At 42.4% G+C, this 27211-nt stretch overlaps 1 protein-coding gene across 15 annotated transcripts; it reads left to right on the top strand.

Annotated features, from left to right (window-relative positions):
- The first annotated feature begins 700 nt into the window (after positions 1-700).
- On the top strand, positions 701-27211 carry add1 (adducin 1 (alpha)). 15 transcript variants are annotated; one of them, XR_004784892.2, is made up of 17 exons: positions 703-889; positions 10166-10374; positions 10844-11006; positions 11301-11452; positions 12383-12463; positions 12649-12798; positions 12898-13140; positions 13543-13716; positions 14373-14723; positions 17653-17748; positions 17880-17972; positions 20605-20761; positions 21132-21491; positions 22411-22500; positions 23317-23350; positions 24457-24510; positions 24933-24991. XR_004784892.2 is itself a non-coding variant. In XM_035607265.2 (17 exons), exons 2-16 carry the CDS (start codon positions 10180-10182, stop codon positions 24506-24508), a joined length of 2373 nt encoding a protein of 790 aa, XP_035463158.1. In that variant the 5' UTR covers positions 703-889; positions 10166-10179; the 3' UTR covers positions 24509-24510; positions 24933-25156. The 15 variants fall into 15 exon arrangements, 12 of the variants coding, with proteins under 12 accessions (XP_035463156.1, XP_035463158.1, XP_035463159.1 ...); XR_004784891.2 differs by having other exon boundaries at positions 23317-23354; XM_035607265.2 differs by lacking the exon at positions 23317-23350 and adding an exon at positions 23889-23904 and having other exon boundaries at positions 24933-25156.

Below are 27211 nucleotides of genomic sequence, written 5' to 3'. Positions count from 1 at the left end.
AGGGTTTCCTGTTATGTCAGTTTTCATTATGCCCATTCCCAAAGGTGCAGGTTTTATGAATCTGGAAAAATAAACAGTAGACGAGCACCAGGATCTACCATCCCATTTTATCAAGAAGAAAACCCAAAACAAACATTTCATAGTTCTAGCATTTGGAAAAGCGCCATATAAATTATATGTATTATTATTATTATGATTTACCCTAAAAACTGGGTGGATGTTATTTTCTACTTTTCCTATTTTTTAAATTTTATTTCCATACATTTTTAAGTTGCGTATTGTCGGTCTGGTAAAACGAGCTATTCGATGAAATTGCATTGGGATTTATCAAACTTTTTCTACTCAACAATGAATTACTGCATCAATACAATTATGACTGGAAAAGAAAATATTTAGCGGTTGATGCGCCAACTTTACAGTTTACGGAAGTTGGTACGGTGCTGGCTCAATACCTCTACTAGTGGACAGGTAGCCTAACTGACTTTGTAATATAATATCTGTCAATATCTGACCAGCATTATTTTGCGTCCCTCTCTTATAAACTCCCTGGCTTTAGCTCTTTAGCAGTTAGCATAAAACCCAAACGCCTCTCTGCTGGGGGCGGGCCTATTGTTCGTCCTCCAATCATTTTGCCCCACTCACGCTACGTCGCTGTCACGTGCCTCACCGTGGCCAATGGCGGGCCGCGGATTGACCAGTTTGCCGCACCCAAGCGGGATGATGGTGGCCGGGGCGGAGCGACGGGGCGCAGAGGAGCGGCGCAGAGAGATAAACCCGCTCTGAAGTCACCGGGGCAGGGTGGACGGAAAAGAAAACAACGCGGCGAGAAACCACCGTCCCGCTTCCACCGAGCATTGTTTTACATTTCATCACGTCTTCGAAGAAGAGGGTAAGCTCTGCGCTGCGCAGCTCCGCGTCGGTGTTTGTCCGCTGCAACATGGCCCGTGTGTGTGTGTGTGTGTGTGTGTGTGTGTGTGTGTGTGTGTGTGTTTTAATGCCACAGTGACGAGCTCTCCCACTTTGTTGCTAATACGCTGCCTCTGCTCCGGAGAGACGTGGAGCACGAAACGAGTGTCGTTGTTTTTTGTTTTTTTAAAGGGTTTAGTCGATCCACTTCCGCTCTGACGGTGTCGTGTGTTATTGGACAACTGCCGGTGGCCACGCGCAGTTTTGTTGTTGACCCGGGTGTGTCTTGCCCCAGTGTCGGTAGCCCGCTGCCCGAGCAGGGCCCGTGGCCGAGCGGCTCCGCAGTTCACAGGCACAACGGCCGTCTGACTGCGGACCGTTAATGTGCTGCTCGGCTCGGTACAGGTCCGCACCAGAGACACGATGGTCTGGGCGTGGGTGGGTGTGTGTGTGTGTGTGTGTGTGTGAGTGTGTGAGAGTCGAAGCGGGGGGGTTTGGCCTGCACTCTGCACTGTTTGTGTGCTGATGGAGCAGCTTCCGGTCAGACAACAACATGCCCCTGCAGAATGATGTGTGTGGACATTACATTTATCTTAATTGTAAGCAAGGTTTTTGCAAATCAGCACACGGGAAACCCCCCATCATGCAACGCTGCATCAGGCTGCCGGATAGATTATGAAATGATCCTGTTGGGGAATGGCCAAACACATCAACCATAAATACAAAGCTGAAAACAAATCGTAGATAGTACAAACACAAATTCTTGGATAAATCATGGACCACATTCCATCCATCATCAACAATTTGAGCAAAATGTGGCTTCAATTTCTTGTATGTGACAATATTTTTTTTTTCTGTAGATATAATCGTAAATTCATCATCTCTGTGATTTGGATGATTGATTTTGCAACTTGGTGTCTGGGAACTTGTGATGGTTCTCTGACAGACCGAAGTATGATATTCAAGAGTGACGTCTGTAGAGACAACTGGTTGTTCCTGATTATTTATATCCTGGAGAGTTGGTATTAAACCTGGGTTAATGTACCTTGTTGACTGACTGTTGGCTGTTGGTTTTTAGGCTCAAACTGAAGAAGATAAACCTTAAGCTGTTGACGTGTCTGGCTTCTTTAGGAAGTGCACAGTGAAGTCCCTTGCCGTTGATACAGTATAAGGATTAGAGAGTGTGTGTGTGTGTGTGTGTGTGTGTGTGTGTGTGTGTGTGTGTGTGTGTGTGTGTGTGTGTGTGTGTGTGTGTGTGTGTTTTAAAGGGATGGTAACTCCCTGGATTTGGTCATTCTGTTAGAATGAGTCCAACTCCCTAAGGAGGCAGTGTAACTGTCAGTCTGGCTCCATGTTGCCACCCTCAACACACATTACACTACTACACACACGCATACACATACACTCACTCCAGATACACTTCTCTGTGTTTGTTTTACTCCCACTCCCCACGCCCACACCCTCGACTCCAGCGCAGCTGAAAATGTGTTCCTCATTTCAGGTCCTCTCTCGATTTCACTCTTTCCTTCCTTCCTCCCCATATGTGATCACTTAGCAGAATTTCAACAGGCTTTTCTTTTATAGTTAAAAATGTAAAACAATCATTCTTGAGCTTGCATCATTCACACTGCAGAGGTCAGTGAAGATCATGTCAATGTATGTGTAGCTGCGTTTGGGTCAAATATTTAGCCATCACAATGCTTCACAGATGTGCAGATGATGGTACAGGACAGAGTGTGAGAGTAGGGAAACTGTACAGGGAGGGGTGTGTTATTACAGACGGCAATCTCCCACCACTCTGTCCCGTATGACATGCGACAGCCTGATAAACCCCAGGCCACTGCACTCGCATGCTAACAAAGCACAGTGTCTCGCGTGACCCTGGCAGTCAGCGACAGATAATACATTTCCACCTACTGACAGTCTCATCAGTGGCAAAACTTACTTGCTTTACATTTTAAAAGAGAATTACGTTGGCTCCATCTGTGGAGCCACAGTTTTTGTGCCGTTTCTTAAACAGAACAGTGGTGTATCGGTTGGCTGTAATCAGTCTTGGGTTCATAGTAGAGATGTTCCGATTGCAATACCAGTATCGGAAATGCCTCAAATACCAGTATCGGAAATGCCTCAGATACTGTCGAAGGTGCCGGGTTGGTCATTGGCGACAACACAAATGTATGTACCGATCCAATACCACATCTTTTAAAGTAGTTTCGCCCACATCAGACAGCAAATTTTTTTCCCCCAAAAATCACTTTTCTTTGCCGCTTAACTGCCACTGGCAAATACTGTTTTTAGATCCTAGTTCCTCCTTGCTGTGTGCCACTGGACCCCACTGACACTGACCCCCCTTTTCCCACTCGGGTAGCATCAGTTGACCGAGCACAAATACCTGGCAACCCCATAATTACGTAGTGGGAAATGGAGTAAGAGTAAATGTGATGTAGTGGGTGAGTGAGTGAATGATAACAACACTCCTCAGGTTTAGGTCATTCCACCTGACATCGTGAAGGAAACTAAGCTTGATTACTTGATTATCTGATCAGTTGATGGAGAAAATGATCAGTAGCTGCAACATCACCATGGTTCCTGCAACCTCTAGTTGGAGAATTACATTTTATGGGTAAGTAATGCTTGGTGGATTGTATGAGCCAGAGTGTGGGAAGGAAATGGGATGCATATAAAGGAATTCAAGTTGATGTTGATTTTTCTCATGCAGTATGGTATGATATTTATACTGATAAACACAATGGCACAAATTTAATCAACAAATGTTGCTATTTCTCCATCGTCTTTTCTTAAGTGGAGTGGTTCGAACAGCGGAGTCAGTAAGGTGGACATGTATTGTTGCCTCCTCATTTTGCCAAACACCGTGTTTTAGCGTCCGTCCGCTTCGCTCATGTCGTAAATAACACCACAACTTATTCAATTACTGTCTGTTGTACAGCTCCTTAAATGGGGTAGAGCTAAAATAACACCTAAAGCATTCCTACCAGTCATGGTAGTTGGGGGTCTGTAATGCTAACACACGCACACTAAAGAGCAGTTGCTCGTGGATTCTTCATGCCCAGCAATGACAGGCATCCAGCTCAGAGATATAAGGAGCCCCGTCTGAGTGCTTCTCTTTAATGTCTGCTAAATGCTTGAAACACTAGCTGAACACACACTGCTACAGAACGACCAGCATGACTCTGGGGCCATCTTAATTTTTTGTACACACACACAATGATCTTTTCACTTGCGATTGCTTGATTGGCATATTATTGGAAAGAACAAAATGGATCTTTATCGTTGAGCTTAATCACGCTGAAAAGATGCTTTTAGTGCAAGCTTTCGCCTTTGAAAAGAGACTTTACAAAAAGAAATTGGAATGTGGACAAAGTATGCAGAGCAGTTAGAAGTTTACTAAATTTACCATGCAACATGGGAGAGAAGTGAGTGTGGCGCTCTCCTCCATATTAAATCTCTTGTTTTATTTTTCGTACGGTCTCTCTTTCTCATTGCCTCATATCTGTCTCAGTGGAGAAGGGAAACATCTGTATGAAGTGTCATAGAAAGTTCAACACACGATTCCGAGTCAATCATCTGGAGGAAATCCTCCCCTAGTTTTCTGTAAAGGCATCCTGTTCATTTTCCTTTTTGGGTGTATAGATGTATATCGTCCTGGTAGACCGGGCCCCTGCTCACACCTGGTATGTCACACGCATCTTGTGTGATGTGATCAGAAAATGGACAGTTCTAAGGCCTTGTAGTCCAGTGCGAGTTCTGTAGCAGAAAAACAGCATCACATATAGGCTGGGAATAGATACTACAGTGTTTCTACAGCTAGATGCGTCTTTCCAATGAATCCATCATTACGGAGAAGTTTCAGGCCCCCCTGCTGAGGAAAATGGGGGGGGGGGGTCGTTTTCCAAATATCTTGTGGTGTGGATGGGGCCTAAGTAACGGTGTGAATAGATCCAGGGCACGTTGGTAAGACATTCTCAGATGACATTCAGAGTTGTGTGTGGGCCCCTAATGGCCACATTCCTTTAGTAGTGTGAATGCGATGGTGTCCTGGGCCACATTAGAAGTGTGTACTTGTCCATGTATTCCACGACGTCTGAAAATCCATAGAGGTACATTAAATATCTTGTGTGATTTTTGGTTTACCTGAAATACGACAACCAATAGACCCAGTCGTATTGCTGTGATCTCTTATTCATCTTCTTTTAGTCACTGGCAGTGTAGTGTATTCTTGCTTTCTGACCGTTAGAAACAACACATTTGGTCTTTGCAAATGGAAATGCTGTATGTGCCTATTTGCATATAGAGTGGGAAATGTGAGCTCTGATCACACTTGGTGACTGGAGACACGGGTGTGACCTGACGTACTGACGTACAATGGTGATCACCCAAGACACATGCTAATGCCAGGTGTAAACAGGGCACTTGATTTGTCAGGGATTTGATTCACAGATGGGAGGACGGAGGGTCAGTGGGTCCATTACCTTGGTTCAGATTCAAATATATAAAATAAGATAAATTGACAAGTTTGACAACTATTGGATTAAAGAAGAACATTTGAGAGTAAAGCCATATGTAAGATGGGCAAAACGAAGGTGAAATACTGAGGAAATAACACAAATGTCCCAAAAAATGTAATGATACCACCTGGATATGCAATCTGCAAAAATGTCAACCCACTGGAGAAGGCGTTGAGTTCAAGATCTCCATGTGACCAAAAAATAACTAAGTCTGTTGCTGTTTTATGCCTTGTTGAAAATGAAGGGTTTTAAAGCCTTGTTAATTCACCAGGGTAGCATCAACATTTCAGCGAAGAGGCAATCTAAAACCTGTGTGCAGATTTGAGACATGGTGTCACAAACACTTTTGGTCATTTCTCCTCTGATATACACAAAAGCTTTTTTAGGTATTAGCAATGTTTGCATTAGGTATATATTATTTGCACTGGCTAACAGTTGTTGCTGCTGATAATAATTCACTGAATGTATGTTTAAATGGTTAATATACTAGTTTTGTTTACCTACCTACTAGCCAATTGGACATCTTTTGATTTTATCCATATCTCCAGCATCTGCTTTCTAGTATTCTACTCATACAAGTTAGTATGAATTGAAATATTTCACCACACCATTAGACGTTCATTACATTACATTATAGCATTAAAGCCGCATAGAAACACGTAGGTGAAGTAGAAATTAAACACAAATGTCTTTATTTTGATGATGCGGGTGCAGATAGTTGTGCAAATGAACATGACTAAGGGATAAGTGAATTGAATTTGAAGCAGGACTTGCACAATCAGCTTACTGAAAGTGAGACATAAGATGCTCTCCTTGTTGACACATCCTCACGAGGCTGCTCCCGGCCTTTTCAGCTAAGCCATTAGTTTTGTGTGAATGCAATCTATGGTCTGGCTGCCTTGGCCACAGGAGAGGGTGTAACGGGTTCAAATGGGTACTGCTTGGCTGCCCTTTCCATTTGATAGGTTTAAAGCACTAATTACAAAAAAAACTTGGATATTTTAATAACAAATCTATACGTCTCCTCTGATTTTTCACACAAAAGCAAGCTACCTCTACTGCAAAGCACGGATGTGATCCTTGAATCGTCATCATGTTTTCCCGTTGCTTGATGCATGCAAACAGTCCAAGGGTTTCCCACATCCACAGTGAAAACGGAGGCAGAATTGGCAGCTTTTAATGTGCAGATGCGGTTACATTAGGTCTGCTGCATAGCATGCATTTTATAGCAGCGTAGCATTTTATAGCATTTTATTGCATGTGTAGTTCTGAGCTACAGTAACTGAATGAGACACCGAGTCCCTGAGATATTTTGGATCTTAGGTGAAATGAGTAGGACTCCAGTCTGAAGATCTGCGCCTTGTGCCACTGATTGGCCTGGAATGTGATGCTGGCCTACAGCTGGTCTTACATAACACAAATCTTTTGAAGGCATTTCCCGTGTTGCCATGGCAATGTGTTTGGTTTCCATAGCGATTGCACTCTTCAACAGGAGTGGAGGCTAGTCGAGCCCCTGCAACTACATTTCTGAGGAGGGAAGAGGAGTAGGGGTACTGGCGAAGCGGGGGCGCAGGCTTGTGGTTGTGTGATGACAGTATGCTGTGCTGGTGGAGAGAGCGACGTCGTGCATCTGCGGCCGTTGTTATTGTTACACTGTCCAGAAGAAATAAACTGCTCTCAAAAAGATGCACTGAAGATGTCAACGCTAGAGTGGTGTCTAGTATTGATTCGTTAAACATTTGTGGTGAGGCAGAGTTCAGCAGGAAATGAGTTTAGTTAAACAAATGCTCCTTTAGGTTACAAGGAAGAAATTACCTGATATTTGTTTTAATACAGCTTGTATTTTTCATCGGAGCAAAAAAAATGCTCCTCTTTTTGTCTTTCTCCTTCATGCAACTTTAGAGAAATGCTAAAAAACACTTATGCTTCATATACTCTATTTGCAGGTGTTGGCAGTTTTTGTTGTAGTCTGCACTGCAGTTTCCGCTCTAATGGCCGCCTCAAGAGACAACCTAAAGGATCCTGTTACACTCTTCCTGCAGTATGTGTTTCAACACAGAGTTAGGTCATTGTGAGCAAGTGAGATTTTCATTGCAATCAAGTCTAAATAGATAATTTGCTGTGGCCTTGTGACATTTAATGTAACAAAAGTGGGTCCATGCTGACAAGTCGTTTTCACCTCTCAGATGGATTACTCTGTACAAGAACATTCTCCTCTCCAAACAAAGAAAGAAGAGTAGTAAAAGTTACACATGAATGTTTTATCCTTCAGGGTCTCGATGCTTTTCAGTAGTCCTCTTCTTTGTTTCGCCTCGTTGCCACTATCAGTCAAAACCCAACATGAACAACAGGCAGCGAACGCAGCATAAACCGAAGGGAACAAGTGTGTCAATCAGTCTAGAAGCATTAAGACGTTCCTCTTGTTTAACCAGGCTGACACGGGTCAGGCCCTGAACAACTGCAAACACTAGTGCTGTCATGTACCTTGACTTGATTTGTATGACTTATTAACTCTTCCTGTTATTATCAGAAGCATAAAGAAAAACATCTGTTCAATACGACTTTGAAGTTGTCACTGTTTTTGTGCATTTGCAGCATAAAACTAATCCGAGGAGTTTTTAAAATGTTGGATTCACTGTTTTGTTAATGACATGCCAGGGAATGAGACTTTCTCTTTCTCCCTAATGAGTGGCTTTGGCGCCAGAGCTAATTGGTAATGTCCTTATTCTTCTGTCAATAACCGACAACCTCATCAGAACAACAGAGCTTTCCTTCCTGAATGACTGCAGAGTAGGCATCCTGCATTTCTCTGGTCCTTTCTTTCCTAGCCGCAATTATTTATTTTTAAGGGGGGTGAAACAGAAGAGAAGAAAGGCCAATGAGAAGAAAGTGCAAGTGTTTGATTTTTGAAAGTCAGATGTTGTCGCAGAAGTCAAACCTCAACCACTTCCCCTTGTAGACATCATTTGGATTTTGTACATTTTTCATTTTAATATTTGTCAAAGTAAATAATATTAGCGATATTTATAATTTTATCCATAATAATTATTTGGTACACAATGCAGGAATTATATATGAAAGGAAGATTTGATAACTTTTAAACTGAAATTTCTCAGGAAATTACATTTGCAGTTAGTGGTTACAATACAGCTAAAAGTCTAACCGCTCACAGATCCACCAACCACACACTTCCATTACATCCCAAAATGACATTATATGAATGCCATACACCCCTTTATGATCATTCCTTCATTTAACATGTTTAGAAGGCACAATATATAAAAAAACATTGTCGTCCTAGAAGTAATGTAAAGAAAAAAATTATGAGGACACAGAACGCTTGACTGGAGCAGGTGAACTGAGCTTAGGGAAAAAGTTGGGTTTGATTTTTGTGGGAGCGCCGGTGAAAGTGGGCAGAACCCAGAGCGAGGGCCCGTCAGCTCTCAGCGTGTTACTGGATGCTTTGGGTTTGGTCTGCAGTTGTCATGGCAGATTCGGCTGAACATTTGTATTGATGTGGACTAATGGGCTGCATCGGTTTCTGCCAGCGCAGCCCTCCATTACCAACGCATGCCTGCACACTCACATTTCCCGATGCCAGTTAAGTCTGTCTGCGCCTCCAAAGTCAGAGCTTGAGTCGTCTGTGCTGTGACTGACAGGTGGAAGTACACCCTGCCCTCTCTTTTCTTTGTGGCTCTAAATCTCCCTGTTGTTGTCAGTTAAGTCTTTTAGGGCAAAAGTTTAACAGGAAGTCTGGTTATGTGTGAGCAGAGGCTGATTATCCAATAAGAAGATTATCCAATCAATCTTTTATCTTCTTTTTTTTGTTTAGCCTGCCCAAAATCCAAAGAGCTTCAGTTAAGTATCATGTGACAAAGAATAGCATCAAATCCTAACATTAAAAATGCAAATAACTCAAAATATTTGAGATTTTGCCTTTTAAGTAATCAAAATAGTGGCATATTATTTTTGTTAATCAATGTATCGAGCAATTTTGAGATTTTCTGCTTTAAAATCACAGTAAATTGAATATCTTTGGGTTTTGGACTCACAAGATATTTGAAGACGTCATGTTGGAATGATAAATACAATTCCATTAGTTTCTGAAATTTTATAAACAAAACTTGATATATCGAGGAAATAATCTGCACATTGATCAATATAAAAGAATAATTGTTTAATAATTGATCCCTGTTGTACAGTAGCAGTCCACAGTAATGGTCCTCAGCATGTATTAAAAATCACCTGGTGATACTAAACACTTGGTTTCAATGTTTTAAGGTTTAGAGGTAAAGAGATTCATGGTTTTTACCACGTTTTGTTTAAATTTCCTGTGCCCATCCTCGACACTTGAGTGGGGTTGTGATTCCAGGAAACACGTCATGGAGATCAATTAAAACATCTCTGGGCTGGAAAGAGCAGTCACATGACAGGAAGTGAATCAGCGAGTTGGACTTCGTGATTGGCTTTCTGGGCAAATGACTGCCCAAGCTCATTTCCTCATTTAGTCAGGAAAAACTTTCTCTTTCCTTCCTCTTTCGGTATCTTAATGTCTCCTACCTGATATAAATATATGGACTTCCTCCACACATTTAGTTAAAAAAGCCTTTTATAATGCCGAAAGAAATCTCGCAAAGAGACGTATGGGGAAGGGATTTGTGCAGCTGCTTTTTTTTTCTTTTTTCCGTCATTATAAAGTAGTCAATGGTCAATTCATCCTTCTCCCTCTGCAGGAGGTCAGGCCAGGATGAACGGCGAATCAGGTGCCGGAGTGGTGACGGCCCCCCCTCCCACCACAGCCCCCCACAAGGAGCGGTACTTCGACCGGGTGGACGAGAGCAGCCCAGAGTACCAGAGGGAGAGGAACATGGCGCCCGACTTGCGGCAGGACTTTAACATGATGGAGCAGAGGAAGAGGGTCTCAATGATACTACAGAGTCCGGTCAGTGAAACGAAAATATAGCTTCTTTGTTTTAGCACACAGGCAGGCAGGCACGCAGGCACGCAGGCACGTACAATATATTAACTTACAAATGACTGTGATCACAGTGGATAAATGCTCACTGCCATAACCAGCATTTTAAATGTGAATAGGCTACTTCTCCAGAGTAAAGACAGTGGCCCTCTCAATCTCACATGATTGATCCAGTTTATTATCCACCAACTGTGTCCTAAAATGCACAGGACAGAGTACTGCACTGTGCAAAGGCCTGTTGTATGTTTGAAAAGCACTGATGTATTCATGTCCTTAAAAATTTGTCCTGACTGGTTGAAATTGTGACAATTAGAATATCTAAAATTCTGGGCAATAATGATAAAATCCTTTAGCTAGAATATACCTTTCTGTTTCAGTTAATTATGGGTCATCATGACCTTATCTGTTTGTTTTTGTCTGCATTTATGACCGGCAGGCATTCTGCGACGAGCTGGAGACAATGATCCAGGATCAGCTGAAGAAGGGGAAGACGCCCACGAGCCTGTTGGCCCTGCAGCAGATTGCAGATTTCATGACCACCAGCATGCCTTCCATGTATCCCGCTGCACCACAAGGAGGCATGGCAGCGCTCAACATGAGTAAGCAGAGAATAGAGTGATTGTGCGTCGATGTGACTTTTTGACCTCAGCCACGCTGTCTGTGCTCACAATGAGTCACGCAGCGTATGACAGAGGTAATGTCTGAACAAAGAGTCCAGTCGGACTAAGTGGTATTTTTTTTATACCTCTCCTGCTGTCAAAGAATCTGTAGAGGTTCTTATTTGGTTCTGTACAAAAAAACATATTTGATCCATTTTGCCCTTGTAGTGTCTCTCTTCCGCTTTAATGTAAGCGAACACTGTCCTCCTTGTCTGTTCTGTCTCCTCCTCTTAGGTTTGGGCATGGTGACTCCCGTGAACGATCTGCGAGGCTCAGACTCGATCTCCTACGACAAAGGAGAGAAGCTTCTCCGTTGCAAGTTGGCTGCCTTTTATCGGCTCGCAGACTTGTTTGGCTGGTCCGAGCTCATCTACAACCACCTCACAGTGAGACTCTTAATAATGCAACATAACTGATTCTTGTCCAGCAAGTCAATAAAGACAAAATCCACAATAAGGCGTTTTGTATATCCATCTAGTTATTATTTGTTCCACCTAAAGTAGAAGAATGTGCATTTTTATTTTTAAAGCCTAATTCAGGTGCAATATAAGGGACAAATGATCTGATCGGAAAGTTTCATGGACAAAAGTTCTCCATCGCTGTAATGGTTTCCCGTCGATTTAGTTCCAGAGAGGCCATGTATGAGATCAGTGTTGATCCACAGAGGGGAAGCTTGACTGTTTATACATCAGGCCTTACCAGCCCTAGACACTCACTATGCCAGACTGCTGTCTTTAGTTTGTCTGTCTTGCTAACTTCATTGGGCAGAGCCTCTCTTGGTCCGTCTCTGTCTTGCTTGCCAACAACTTCCAGGGCTGTTCTGTGACTGAATGTTTGAAGAAAATGAAAGAGAAATACAAATGCTTATTGTTGTTTGGTAAATGACAACGGACAGCAGTGCAGATGGCACTCCTCCACAAGAAGGAACATATTATAAACAAGAGCACGACTCTGTAGTCTCTCAGTCAAGGTTCGGTTACAATTCTGGACCAATGCAAGATGTAAAACAATGGGTTGACATTGATAGATTGATGGATTATTGAATCTAAATATTTTTCTATAATATATATTGTTTGTATATCCCCCATTCTCTTCTGCATAGGTCTACAGTTCACATTATTAGACTCAGAATATACAGGAATTAAACCAAATTTTATTTTAACCAATGAATATCTTTAATCTCTTCATTTCTTATATTCCTGATGCATTAATGATAGACTTCCCGTAAATTAATTAATTGAATTGTTAAGCTAAATTTGGGCCACTTTCTGTTTAACCATGTCATCTGGTGTAATGACCGTCTCCCTGTCTTGTAGGTCAGGGTGAACTCAGAGGATGAGCGTTTCCTTATTGTCCCATTTGGGCTCCTGTACAGTGAAGTCACTGCCTCCAGTCTGGTGAGAATCTCTTTCCTAGTGTTTTCTTTCCACTTTTCTATCAGTGAATTAAAACATTTTCTTTATTTCTCATATGATAAAATGAAATTGGCCAGAACTTGACAAACTGTGTCTGCTTAAGATTAATGCTAAAACTTCGAACTAGTTGCTTGACAGACGCTCCTTTTACTCACCCTGCCCTCCAGGTAAAGATAAACCTTCAAAGTGAGGTCATCGACCGGGGGAGCACCAACCTCGGGGTCAACCAGGCCGGCTTCATTCTCCACTCTTCCATCTACGCTTCACGGCCTGACGCCAAGTGTATTGTACATATACACACGGCCGCGGGTGCTGCGGTAAGATACGGTGTGGACGCAGTAATTATAGTCAGTACAAACACAAACATAGGCCCATAATAGTCTTATTTTGTGTGGCATTGTTTTGTTTGGTTGCAGGTGTCGGCAATGAAATGCGGCCTGTTGCCCATCTCACCCGAGGCACTGTCTTTGGGCGAGGTGGCCTACCATGACTACCACGGCATATTGGTGGATAAAGAGGAATCTGTTCAAATACAGAAAAACCTGGGGCCCAAGAGTAAGGTGCTCATCCTCAGGAACCATGGGTTGGTGACTCTGGGTGAAACGGTGGAGGAAGCTTTCTATTACATCCACAACCTGGTCACTGCCTGTGAAATCCAGGTAGGCGACACACTGATGTCTGCAAATCTTACTAGACCAAAAAACCCATTGTGATTTGTTTTGATGGTGTTCACTCTGACCATAAACTTCTGTTACCATCTTAACTTGACAAAATGCTGTTGTTGCATTGCACGTAGACCAACGTGTGTTGTCATGTGATGTTATGATATTTTGCACCATAATGTATGTTTGCATTTTTTATAAAAACTGTCTTTTTCTCTCCACATCTTTTCTATGTTATGTTCACTTACTTCATTAATGTCTGTATGTGTGTGCATTATGTTCGTGTGTCTGTGTATGTCCTCATGTCTACATTATTTTTCCTTTTTTTTCTGGATGTGTCCGTTTTTTTCTTTCTTTCTTTTCTCTGTCTGTAAACCCCCCCCCCCTAATATTTTGCAGGTGCGAACACTGGCCAGCGCTGGAGGTCCAGATAATCTGGTGATGCTGGACCCTGCGAAATACAAGTCGCGTTCAAGGGTCCCTGAGCCAGTCGGGGACGGGTCTTCCACATACCCCAAGTGGCAAGTCGGGGAGCAGGAGTTTGAGGCTCTCATGAGAATGCTCGACAACTTGGTAGGTACAAAAAAAGAAGAAAGAATAACTCAGTTTGGAAATTTGTTCACAAAAACCACCAGAGGCAGCAAATTTTCGTTGACTTAGTGGGTATCAGACTAGTTATAAATTTGGCCACTATGTTTATTTGGAAACAAAACTATTCAGATTATAAAATGTTGCCAATGACTTGGCTCACACCTCACACACCTGGAATCCACCAGTCATAGCACATATAGATGTGCAGGGCTAGACAAAAGAAAAAAGTCAGGCTACACTAAAAAGAGAAGTTACCTCAAACGTTTAAATGATTAATTTTATATTCAGGCTTCAAACATATCAAAGGTATCAAAAAAACGAATTTACTCAGGATAATCTACAGACCCTCTAGTGAAAAGAGAACCACGGCAAAGCTCTTAATCACAACTGTTGCCATTGATGTTTGAGACAGTCTTTTTCAAAATATTTATATTTTTTAATTTTATTTTATTTGAACACTTGCAGGTAGTGGCAACAGTCTCTGTGATGAAGGTCTTAACTTTTTGCATAATGAAAGTGATACTTAACTTAACCTCTGGAACCTTGGCGATTGGATGAATTTAGAGCCATTTCTCCCATTTGCGTGATTGAAACTTTTCACTTAAGTAGTACCCGTATATGTCTATTCTGTCTTCCAGGGCTACAGGACGGGCTATCCTTACCGCTGCCCGTCATTGCGGGACAAAGGTAAAAAATACAGTGATGCGGAGATCGCTCCCTCTGCCCATGGTGGCTACTCATACGGGGAGGACAGCGACTCCGGCGCTCGCTCCCCGCTGAAGCACAGCTTCCAGCGCGGCCAGCGCGACAAGACCCGCTGGCTCAATGCCAGCGGCCGGCCCGACGAGCCCTACGAGGACGGGCCCGACGGCAGCAGCCCCAAGTCGAAGCCTAAGGTGTGGACGAACATAACACACGATCACGTCAAACCCTTGCTGCAGTCTCTCTCGTCCGGTGTCTGCGTGCCAAGCTGTATAACCAACTGCTTGGTCTGTGCCTACCTTACTGTTCATAGTATAGATTTTACAGCTACCTTGTTGGTGGAAACTGGCAGGTGGTCGGCATCCTGAAGGTCCTGGGGGCAGGGAGGAATTGAATTAGAAAGCTGAAACCTTTGTTTTCTCAACATCTTGTCTTTGGCCTTTTTATCTGCTGACAGACTAAAATTTAACTCTACTACTTCTCTACTCAAACTGTACTTTCAGGTGTCCTAATAAATCACCTTTCTAATGCGGTCACCTCTTTGAATCACAACTGTGATAATTTTTGTTGACCTTCTTTTCTCTTTTACCCCCCGATCTGGTCTCCTAATGCTTCACGATGCCGACCAGCTGCCCACAGCATGCCCCACTGCATGTGTAGTAGTGAAATGCATTGTTGGTGTTGATGTTTTTCCCAGTGGAGCGGGCAGCAGGGGTGTGGCATGAGTCCCCAAGTGGGCAGACGAATGTGGAAAGGACGCTGTGATGTCGCTGCAAACCACATTGTTGCAGAATCTGTGATACACAGTTTTTTTCTGTCTCTGCATCTTGATGTCGGCAAACTTTTTGCTCAGAATGAATCAGGAGAACGGATCAAGAAAGAGCGTATTCATTAGACATCTTAAGATTGACGTTCTCTGGATAAAGGAGGGAGGTGGCATGTATAGTATTTAACTTCTAGAATAATGCCAGATACATTACAGACCTTTTGATGAGAATAAAATAATTATGGTCATTAAACAAAGTAAAAACTTCGTTTGCAAAGAGTTATGCATCCTGCTTTTCTCATTTTTATTTTTCTTACTTCGGCAATGCTCTCTCTAATTTCTGGTTTCAGTTTGATTCTGAAAATGGTTTTGAAAACCTGAAAGCCTGCATGAGTGGATTATGTTTGAAGAGAAGAAAAAAAAAAAAGCCATGAAATTTGACCTGACTTTTGAAAATTATCTCCTGTTGGGAAAGTAGGAAATGTTGTGTTGTGAGACTCGATCTCAGTGAGTATATCGTGTTTTACATGTTCATCTCATACTCGACCCAGCTACATCCATCCAGAAACCCCTCTTCATCCAGCCCCTGGTTCCGGGCAGCTAACCAGCCAAGCTTCTCGTAAACACAAGAATGGAGTCATGAGCTTACGCTTTCCACTGCAAATTACATGCCTAGTTCATATAGATCAAGTAAAACAGTTTGCATGGAAGCTGAAGATTTGATTTGTATATTCATGCGCTGCTTATTCAGTTTGGTGCAAGAGATGCGACCAGACTTTTCTCTCTTTTCGCCCTCAATCATGCTGAGCATTACCAGGTTTAAGAAAAGAACATTTTTTTTCACATTGAGAAGTGCAACAAAAGGTTTCATCCCCCGCAGGACAAATACAATCGTGTATAGTTGCATTGTGACAATAGCTTTTATTTTTTTGTCCCAACGTGGGCGAGTGTCCTTGGGTGTTTTTCTCTCTTATCTCTGTCGTCCTTGTGGGTGTGTATCAGCCTGGGAAATGACTTTGGTGATGCCAGCTCACCCCTCACTGCCACTCTCGCTTCGTAAGCCAGCCTCATCGTCTCACCCAGCCCCTTACTCTCCTTCACCTCCTCCACCCCCCCTTACCCTTTCACCCGTTTTCTCATTCTGTGATGTTTTCAGTTGGACTTCTGTGTTCATTCAGTTTTTTATGCTAATAGTCCATCAATGATGATGACAAATGGTTGTTGTTGTGCACACAGTCATTTTATCAGTTTCCAACCCAGACCATCTCAAAAGCAGTACAACCAACGGAGCTTAAGTATCTGAAGGATGCTTAAAACATAATAACCCTCACGGAAGAACTAACCCATACTTTTTTCTGTGAGGCTTCCCCCTAGAATTTCCTTTTGATAGGGCTGCCTGCACTGCTCAGTTTGTGGGCAGCTTTCATTCACATGATTGTCAACAAGGAGTAAAAAGAAAACTTTCATACTGAGGACGTTGGAGTGAGGCTGTAAGAAATAAGATAAAAAAAAGATTAAAAGATAAAAAAAAATGTTTAGCAGTGTATGTATAGTGTTCCATGACCTGAAAACAATTTCTGTATCATATTTAAACTAATATTAGTGTTTGGACCACTCATAAGTTTTAGAAGCTTTACTTCTTTTCTGCCTATAGAATTACAAACCTCATGTCTAATATTTTCAATCAAACTCTTTGCAGCATTTTGCAGAAATATACTAAGAGATTCAAAAGTACAAAAAAAACCCAAAATGTTTCTCTTCCAGCAGCCGAGTGCAGGTTTATTTATTAATCATTTCTGGTGTTAAACATTGGCTCTTAAGACTGAAACTTTAAAAGAATACAGCCATCCGCAATTATGTGTATAATGAGTAGCGTTATCGATAATTCCAAAAGAAAGCATTGTGTCTGGAGTCTCCTTAAGTTTTCTGGATAAATTCCTCAATTTTTATTTTGACTTTTCAGCTCCAAATTTACTGTAAACCCACACACACACAAACAGAATCGTATCTTGTATCATGATGGTCCTAATGCTCTTCACTGAGATTATTTAGGCTCAGTTCCATTTGGTAATTGTGCTCAAATCAAACATGCTTGACTTAATTAGATGACGACATCCCACATTACGAAGATAATAATCTAATATGGTTTGATAAATAAGCATCAGAGAGGGAATGGCGTGTGGGAAATGGTGTAGAACAGCATTTATGAAGAGGTGCACTACAAAACAGATGAAACATGTTCCTCCGTGTTCCATCATCATTGGTTCACTTTCTACCTTCACACTTTCTTTCTCTTTTTAGTTTTTCAGGCATCCAACTTTGTTCATTTCAGTTCAGCATGATTCTTGTATTGTGAAGCCTGCATACTATTTTGTCTGGATCTTTTTATTTTTCATGTCAGTAAGTACATCTGCTTTTAGGTGTTTTAACACGTCATGTGCTGTTTACAGTGGACAAAGGAAGAAGGCCTCCGCCAGGCTGCCGTAGCCAATCAGTTCATCCCATTGAACACCAACCCAAAGGATGTCCTGGAAATGCGGAATAAGGTATCACAGCTTTCTTTTCTGTTTTCTGGTTATTAGTATCAGCATTGTTTTTCTCTGTATCTCTAGCATTGAGTAGGATGCCACCGCGTGCTTATCGTTCCTTCACGACCTTGAAATGTTGTTACTTTCAGATCCGGGAGCAGAACCTGCAGGACATAAAGACAGCAGGGCCCCAGTCTCAGGTTCTGTGTGCTGGCAACGTGGGGGAACGCTCCTTTACCCAGGTCAGTCTGTGAACTCGCCACATAAAACATCACTGCTACAGCTCTCTTGACCTGGAGAGGAATACCTGTGTCATATTGATGAACCAATTGAGATTTAGCGTTGTTTGGTCTCTGTTACAAAAAATCCCTCCAAATAATTCTGTCCAGGTCTGGAGTCGCCCCTGAAACCAAAACGCTGCAATAAGTGAATATTTTTATGTGAAGTTTTCCTCGACACTGCGCTGCAATAAAAGAAATTGGTTGGAATTCAGGATATTATGTGATCTGATCTGACATCAGTTTCTGGAGGAGAATAGCAAAGAACGTGTCCTCCATGTTGTTTTCCAAAGCATGGGGTGACTTTGTAACTGTGACATTATTTTCCAACCACAGAAATTTTCAATCTGGCAGGTGAGTAGCATGTGGGCAAGGTAAACCAAACCTGTCAGCTCAGGTTGTCTCCATTTTCATAGTTTTTATTTTATTTTATTTTCTATTTGTGTCCTCTTCTGTTCTGTAGTCCAGAGATGAGGCTGTTACCTGTCTCAGCATTTGCAGGCATTTTGGTATCTTGAAATGTTCAACAAAACCCCCATAACAGTCGAAAAGTATCTTGTTTTTTTCTGTGCATGCTCTCTGTATCCTCTTTTTTTTCGAGAATGCAAACATAAGATAACTGCTTAAAATGTGCCATTTGCGTTCCGTTTGCATGGTTTACGCTTCCTTAACTGGGGGGCACATAGCTCAATGTTTGCCATCTGCAAGATGGACACAAACGCCATGTGAAGCAGTAGAGATGAGAATTGAAATGCAGCTGTAAAGTGTATTAATCTAGTTTTAGGAGAAACCTAAAACTTCACTGGCATGTCAGTGGTCAGACCAAAGGAGACCTCGATGAGCTTCTGGCTGTTTGTTCCAACACTGCTATGCTTTGTACATTTCCACATCTCTTTTCACTACCATCTCTCTCTTGCATGCATTTCCAACATTTTTGTTTGTATGTTGTGTGTGAATGCAGAGGTGGAAAGTGAGTAACAATTAATAACTAAGTTTTATTTGTAGTAAAAAAAAACGTTTATTGTTGTTTTTATTACTTTCACCAAGATTTACAAATCACTCTCCAGCTGTGCTACCAGTATGTTTCACACTTCTGAAACCAATAATGTCTTTATCAATAATGTAGTAATAGTAGTGTAACAAATAGTAGTGTAATAAATTACACATGAGCAGTGCTTTCCAAACTTCTCTGTTTTAGGCCCTTGGCGGAAAAAAGCCAAAGCAGCGATGTGTTTTAAAACGAAAACGGAGTAATGTGGATGTAGCCGTTAAGATTCGTTAAGATATCTTTCCACCTGTGTGTGTGTGTGTGTGTGTGTGTGTGTGTGTGTGTGTGTGTGTGTGTGTGTGTGTGTGTGTGTGTGTGTGTGTGTGTGTGTGTGTGTGTGTGTGTGTGTGTGTGTGTGTGTGTGTGTGTGTGTGTGTGTGTGTGTGTGTGTGTGTGTGTGTGTGTGTGTGTGTGAGAGAAAGTTGATACGTCTGTGAATGTCTGCACACATTCACGCCTGCCTGACAGACTGCTAATTTGACTGTGCTGGTGTTTAAGAGCTGGGTTGTGCCCCCTCCTCCCCCACCTCACTGGGTTTACTATTGCAGGACGCCCCTCTGTCTGACTGTACAGACACTATTGATGGCCTCGATGTGTCCGAGGGGTCCTATAGTCCTGCTAAATCAATTAGAAAGGTACTTGATGCTTCAGTTACAAATACCATTCACCTGTACTTCACATCATCCTCCAGTCATTCCTCTGAGCCTGCAGATAGGCGCCTGATATCTTGGACTGTACAGGTGAAGTGAATAAGAAGCGTGAAAGAATGAGGCAATTAACTCTTGTAATGTTTTCAGACTTTTTGATTCTTTGGATAGTTAAATTATTGTGTTCTTGTGGTAGCTAGGAGTCTGGAGGGCAAAGACAGACCTGTACTTGTCCGCAGGAGAGAGTTTCACAGTTGTTTAAACGTGAATTGCTTCACGTTGAGGTGAGAAGTAAAGAGAGCAGGTACCAGATCTAGTGCAGGTGGTGTTAACTGCAAGTATTACACGCAGGTATGCGCAAAAGATAAGCTGTAAAAACTCATATTTTTGATTCAAAGAGCACAACTATTGCGGTTAGTTTCATGCCTTTTCATGCTTTGTCTTGTCGATTTTGTGTTTCTGGTAATGTATACTGTTGGCTTGAAATATTTTTTTTAATTTGTCGTTTGTGTAGCAGTATTATTGTGTGGAATGAAAATGGGAAAATCTTATGTCCTATTATAACAAGAAATAACCTGCTGTTTAACATCATAACTTGTGCTTCTTGAATTTTGAAATGGCCTGTTGGGTTTAACTTGTGCTCTGAAAAGATACTGTTCATCTATTCATCTATGTATGATACTTCTGTTCATGCTGAGCAGTAGTTGTGTATGTAAGCTGACTCTAATCTTGATAACAAAAATAAAAGGTATTTTAACTATATGAGTTTTTCTGCAAAGCATTCAACACTGCAGCTAGTTTATCCATATATTACATTCTTCCATGTGCAGCCTAGAGTAAATGTCGTCCATCTTAAATTGCAGTCTCACCTTTTTCCGCCGTTGTTCTGTGTGTCCTGAAGGGGGAGCTGGTGACGGCGTCCAAGGCCATCATCGAGAAGGAGTACCAGCCCAAGGTCATCATCAGCAAGCAGGGTCCCAACCCCTTCACCAAAATCACCGACCAGGAGGTGGAGGAATACCGCAGGGAGGTGGAGCAGAAACAGAGAGGGCCTGAAGGTAAAGACGACGAGTGGAGCAGAGCGGAGGAAAGAAACTCAATATGATGTGAAGAAAAGAATATACTTTGTAATGGAATTGCTCAGAATTTGTCAGATTTTGTTTTGAATGCAATAATAGTTCCAACTGGTTAAAAACATTATTCTACTCACCACAGTGTTCAGCTCGCACTGAATTAATTTACCTGCAACTTGTACTCCCATTTTTAAAAGAACAATTAATTGACAGTCAGTATTACCTTTCAAAATGGCAGATGAAGCTTTGAATCTTTGAAATTGGCCAAACTGTGATTTTATCTCTCCACACACACACACACACACACACACACACACACACACACACACACACACACACACTCATGGATTCACAGTGCAGGGACGAGACGCTAGTAGGGGGGGGTCAGCCTCCGGCGTATCCTGTCCTGAACCGGAGACACCACAGAGAGGTCAAGCCTCTGTCTCCACACTGCTGCAGTCGACAACTGACTCGCCCAGCTTAGAGCAAGTCCCGCCTACGGCAGCCACGCCCGCTACCCCAGCCTCTGAACAGATCTCTTTTTCCATGGGCCTCTCCAGCGGGGTCGTGCCAGCTCGGGACGGCACTGACTCTGCTGGGACGCTAGCGGACGACGTTTTTTCAGCTCCAGATTCCCCACACAAGGAGTTCCACAGCGCCGTGCTGCGCGCCCTCAGCAAGGAGCCATCAGTGGTCGAGGCGGCTCAGGCTCCAGGTACACCAGATGAAGCGGAGTCATGCCTGAACTCTGGCCTTCCGCTTCCCTCTTCCCCTGCTCAGCCCTGGTCCGCCTCACAACACACCGCTGCACTGGGAGCCTGGGCTTCCCCCACCTGCTGTGTCTTTTAATTTTTTTCTTGGGGTTTGGAGTCTGCTGCCATTTTTTTTTTTTACCATGTGCAAGCGCCCTCCCTACCCACAGTTCAATCTCTATTGCCGCAGCTTGATTATTTTTCCCCTCATCCCCTCTTTTGGTGTCTTGTCCAAAGGTATCAGAGCTCTGGCAGATCAGATACCTTTCTGCAGTTTGATTGGACGAGTAGCTGAGGAGAGAGGATGTGAGGATTTTGTGATTTTATTAAACCCATCCCCTCTCTTTCAAGATGCTCAAATCAAAAAGTAAAAGCACTTTTGCTGTGGAGTGTTGTGCTAACATTTGAGGAAGCTGTGTATGAGCTCAGTCATCCAATCAGAGCGTCCCATGTACGGGCATGAACGATTGTGTCCCCCTTCTGTTCCTGCTAACCTGTCCTGAAAATGCCTCTTTTTGGTGTCCACTCTCCTCTGTGTGCGTCCGACTGGTTTCCATTCCATTTGGTTCTGTGGGATTTTTTTTGGTTGGTTGGTTGATTTTACTGGGATTTGTTTGAAAAGGTTTGCTGTTTTCTCCAGATTATAGCTTCCTCCCTGGTATGGTTCTGTGTGCCGTCTTCCTTTTTCTTTGTGTGTTGACACTGACTTTCCCTGAGACAAAATGAATCACTCATTTAGCCAGTGACAATACTCATTTTATCCAGGAAATAAACGGACAGCTGTCAAATTAATCTGGATCAATTTGCCTCTCGATTTAATTTTCCCTTTTTATTTGGGGCAAAGGCATTCTTACTCTCTTATTTCTGCTGATTTTCTTCCAGACCCAGAGCAACTAGTAGAAGCTGTGGAGGAGCCGAAAGGCCAGAAAGCCACCTCCACGCCCCCGAGCACCCCAATCAGAGCAGAGGAAGGTAGGTTGACCTGATAACACTCCACTTACCTGGCCCGGCCTAGTCCCGTCTGGTTCAGCATGGCTGGGTGGTTTGATACTTTCTAGGGTCTAAACCGGGAATGCGGAGGCTCCGACCTATTCACCTGCCTGTCTGTCTTGGGGTCTGTTGTTGTTGTGGTGGTCTTGAATAATCCTACTACAGATGCCCTTCTATGTTTTCTGTAATAAAAGGCCAAGAGGTTTGGGGTATTTCATCAGGTGTAAGTGGCATGGAAAAATTATTGAAACAAAACTACAGTCGCAAGGCTCAATGTCAGCAAATAGTTTGGAAGTGAAGCACCAAAAAAACATACCATATATTTGAAAAATGGGTATATTTAGCTACTTTGATGGACCCCAGTGCAGACGACTCAAGCTATTTTTGTTCTTTTATTTTTTATTTTCTCCCTCTTGGTCTTTATTACTATTGGATTACACCTATGTCAGCGGTATCATCCATGATGATACTTGGACTGGCCTCAGAAACATGCAGGAAGTTCTCCTCTTTACACTTATTGGAACAATATGCTGTGATCGCAGGTGTAATCTAATATGCAAAATGTTGTTATATAACATGTCTCTCGATGTACAGTATCTCCTCTACCCCTTCACTTCCATTCTCCATCTTTTGGAGTCTACTAAGAATGGTTCCCAACCATTCTTTTTTTTTTTTTTTTTTCTCTCTTCAATATTTGTTTCCTTTTTGTTAATTTTAACACACAGCCTGTGGTTTGATCTGCATAGACATTTGTTTCTACTTGTGCTTTTTCTTCTTTGTGGCTGCGATTACAATCAGGAGATGGAAATACAAAAGAGTACCTGTTGCCATAGTAAGTACGTACTGTTCCACCTCCTCATTACCCGTCCAACCCTCCACGCTTGTGTTTGAACATTTACCCCCCCTTGTTTTTCTTTGCATGGCTTCAGTAGCAGTGTTGTCCTCTGGTCCGAACTAACTGTTCGGTCGGTCTTAACTCGGTTCCCTGAACTCCTCTGAATCTGTCTCGGCGTTGATGGGGGTTATTTCAGAGCTCCTCCATCCCTCACCTCCTGTAATCGGATTTTTGACTGTTTCTATTCAGAACTGAGAGAAAATGAAAATGCCCCCTGGTCCCATTTTCCCAAGTGGCAATGACCTGTTGTAAACAAAGTGGAGGATGCTCCTGAAGTAAACCTCACAACCCACAAAAACTGTTTAAGTTAGATAACCTCTCTTCTCTTCCTGCCAACGACTCACTGTCCAATTAACCAACCTCTTTTGCACATATGCACATTCTATTCTAAATGTTTTATGCCTCTGTATATTTTTGTATGGTGGAAAACCCAGGTAATGTTTTGTTAAAATGTCTTTGAATGTTTGTCTTCCAGAAGAGTCCTTTACCAGGTACATCGGTGCTTTGTTTCAGTGTTGCTTTCGTTTGGCTTTGCTGAGACTCGCTTATGGTTTTAGCTTCGTAGATGGTCAAAGCCCAAAGCTTGGCTGTGTGGTGTGTGAGCCTCCATTTTATCTGTCAGTGTCGTTTGGCCTCATCTCTGTTCTGACAGACATGAGGGTTGTAAAATATAGACGGGTGTGTAGTGTTTTCTCAGGTCTCTTTTTAGGCTAGTGTCTGTAGCCTGTGAAAAAAATCAGCTGAGCAGAGCTGCAGTGGTTTTGCGCCTGATTGCAGTGTGAGCCTGCACCAGTGGTTTGAGCTGTGTGATACTGATCTTTGGAGGTCGACTGAACGGAAGCAGATCTTCTGGCTCAGCACCAGCACTTGTCGCTTCTTTAACTCACTGGTTACTAGAAAAGCCTAACTAAGCTTAAAGGTTTAAACTAAAAGTTATGTAACCTCACTCCCTGTGTGGCTTTTAAAAAAATTAAAACCTCTGAAAACATTGCAATATTTTAATATTGTGTTGTGGACGTTCACTTCTGTTTGTTTGTACACAGGGTGCAAATGAGCAAGGGAACTGCGCTCATTAAGATTTGCCTGTATAAATGAAGGTAACACGAAATTGCAGTGAAACCCAAAATTATTATTTCATGTTGCTTATTGTCCAGCTTTCAATGGTAAGGAATGGAATGAGTCCTGAAGAGAAACTTTACAGTTTTTGCTTCAGCTTTTTGATTTGAGGAAAAGGGCAACTTTAGGTATCTGGTGTATAACTTCAGTTATTTTGGCTTTAAGTATGAAGTTTGACTGTGGAAATGTGAAAGGCAAAAAAGCCTTTTTAAATGATGCATGTGATGAATGTGCATCAGTCTGAAAGATCCTGTTGGACAAGTGGAGGAGTTGGAAGTAGAAAATCCTGTGGATGTTACAGCTGATTTAGTGGTCAATCTGTATCAGATGTGTACGCTCTGCAGCACAGATCCATCACTTTGTCTTCTGAGATAATAACTCTCACCATCTCCCCCACCACCAGAGTCCTTGCCTGAACCATCCGATAAGGATGAGAGCGATGCAGCCACCCTGAGACAGACCCTTCCAGATTTAACACCCGACGACCCCTCCGATGCCCCAGCACTTCCTGCCGAAGACTCCGCCTCTGCCCCTGACCCTGCCACCGCAGAAGCAGAAGCGGAAGCAGCCGAGGTGGAGGAAGCCGCTGACGCTGGCGACCAGGAGGGTGACGAGTCTCCCAGCAAATCGCCCTCCAAAAAGAAAAAGAAGTTCCGCACTCCTTCCTTCCTAAAGAAAAACAAAAAAAAGACAGAGTCCTAGACGCGTCGGATCGGTCCTCAGGGGCCGACCTCTGCCCCTTTTCATTTCTGCTTCTCGTCTGCTTTCATTGCACCCTTCGAGCAAGCCACAGTTACACGTAGCTACGCTTTTTGTTGTTTTGATATCATTTGTCATCGGCTTATTAACCTATTTTTCCTCGTTAGTGTGCCAATTTTGTATACAGTGTAAAAATGATTGCATAAAGGTTTTTAATTATTAGAGGCTTTTAGTTGTGAGTGATGCACTCAGTCTTCAGTCTGGCCTTTCATGCATGTCTATTACCACAGGCCCACAGACTTGATGTGAGGTTTTAGGATTTTATCCTTTTATCACCCTCTTTTTCCCCTTTTTTAAGTGTATCAAAACTGTTGTAACCACTAGAATGTATTGGGATTGTATCAAAATGTCAAAAGTGTCTTCTAAAATACAGTGAACACTGAAAGAGAAGCTTGTGTCCTCTCATTTAACTGGAGGTTGTGCGAATTTGACCTATGAAGCTCTGCATCCATGTAATCACGTGTCAGGAGAAATACAGTTGAGATATTTTCAGTGGATTATTTACCCATGGAAAATGCAGTCATGCAGAGTCTGTATCAACGTGTCCATAATCCAATATTTTGATCAGATCCTCTACGTTCACACTTAATCACATCAGAGGTTTGTTGACTTTAAAACTCAACATCATTTCCAGGCATGTTGTAAAGTGCTTCATGTCCTAATATGATGAAACAATTTTAAGAGGTTTTAATATTCCACAAACCAGTTTAATTAAAAACACTCATCTGCAGATTGTTTAAACATAGGAATCCCTGTAAGTGTAAGCGAGCACTGTGCTTGTTGATTATTCCCAGGGTTTGCCAATGTATTTGCTACTGGCTGTAAGTCTTTAGTATGAAGGAATGTTTAAAACAAAAAAAGTTCTCGGTTTGTTATTTCATTTATTGAAATTATTGGTTCTAGCTTTGTTTTGAATTTGCCCCATGATTTCTCTCGGTTTCCGTAAAAGACAGAAAAGGGCAGATATCCTGTGTATGTACGGTGAGAAAAGACATGTCATTTATGTTCTGGAGTACGTCCTTCTTTCCCACTTTTTTAGTTTTTTAAACCTCCTGCGCTTTTTCTCACAAAGTAGATTGAGCCATACTGACTTGCTGTGAGAGAGCACTGTGAACCTCCTTGTCCATAAACCACTGTCCTGTAGTTAGTCGCAGTCCATCATTGCAGGAGATAAAGTTGTAGGTTGATCATATAAACGACAATGTCACTGTTAAGAAGCTGCACGATTAATCATAATTTCATGACCTGGACTTTCCTGTGTAAAGCTCGACTCTGAGCGAACGGACTCTTTCACTGAATACAGTTTTCCAGTTGCAGTAAAGACACATTGTACACTGGAGAAGCGATGTAATCATATGTGTGACTGCAGTTGGGCTGTGCTTGAGGTTGCAGGGCATTAATACCAAGGCCAACTCCAAGCTTTGCTTCCTAACTTGTGTCAATCCATCCTGTTGTGAGTAAAAGGTTATTGATCAGTCTGTGTAACTCGTAGACAGGAAGCATCACCTAAACGTGGATGATCAGAAACCTTGGCCTTTGTTCATGGCAGGTGGTCTTTACCTACAGCGCTACATGTAAACTGAGAATGGGCTGCATGTGTAAAGTGCTTAGAGCGTGTCCTGTCCTTTAAACGACTAACTGCCCCTTTGATTTGATTCATATTTTAGCTTTAGTGTGCTGCTGCTGCTGATGATGATGATACTAAAGTCCTTGTAATCGTGGTTTTCATTCGAGCCAACCATACATTTATTATTTGTTTTAATCCCTCAGATATGCTGATTTGTGTCCTCTGTCTGAACTACTACCAATTTAAATGTCTCATCATTAAACCATCTACAGACATAATTCTCCCACCTCTCGTTTCTCTTGGTTCTGTCTATTTTACAACCATGAATAATAATAAAAAAAACACTACCTTTAAAA

Source organism: Scophthalmus maximus, chromosome 20 (assembly GCF_022379125.1).
Source record: "Scophthalmus maximus strain ysfricsl-2021 chromosome 20, ASM2237912v1, whole genome shotgun sequence".
NCBI classification, from domain to species: Eukaryota; Metazoa; Chordata; class Actinopteri; order Pleuronectiformes; family Scophthalmidae; genus Scophthalmus; species Scophthalmus maximus.
The sequence above is the reverse complement of the archived record's forward strand: the minus strand, read 5'-3'. Positions and strand labels throughout refer to the sequence as shown.

Coding starts and splice junctions, on each gene's coding strand:
- add1 (XM_035607262.2), top strand. CDS start 10,180: ATGAACGGCGAATCAGGTGCCGGAGTGGTGACGGCCCCCCCTCCCACC. Junction 14,724..17,652: donor GCTGTATAACCAACTGCTTG/GTCTGTGCCTAC, acceptor TGCTGTTTACAG/TGGACAAAGGAAGAAGGCCT. Junction 20,762..21,131: donor GAAACAGAGAGGGCCTGAAG/GTAAAGACGACG, acceptor ATGGATTCACAG/TGCAGGGACGAGACGCTAGT.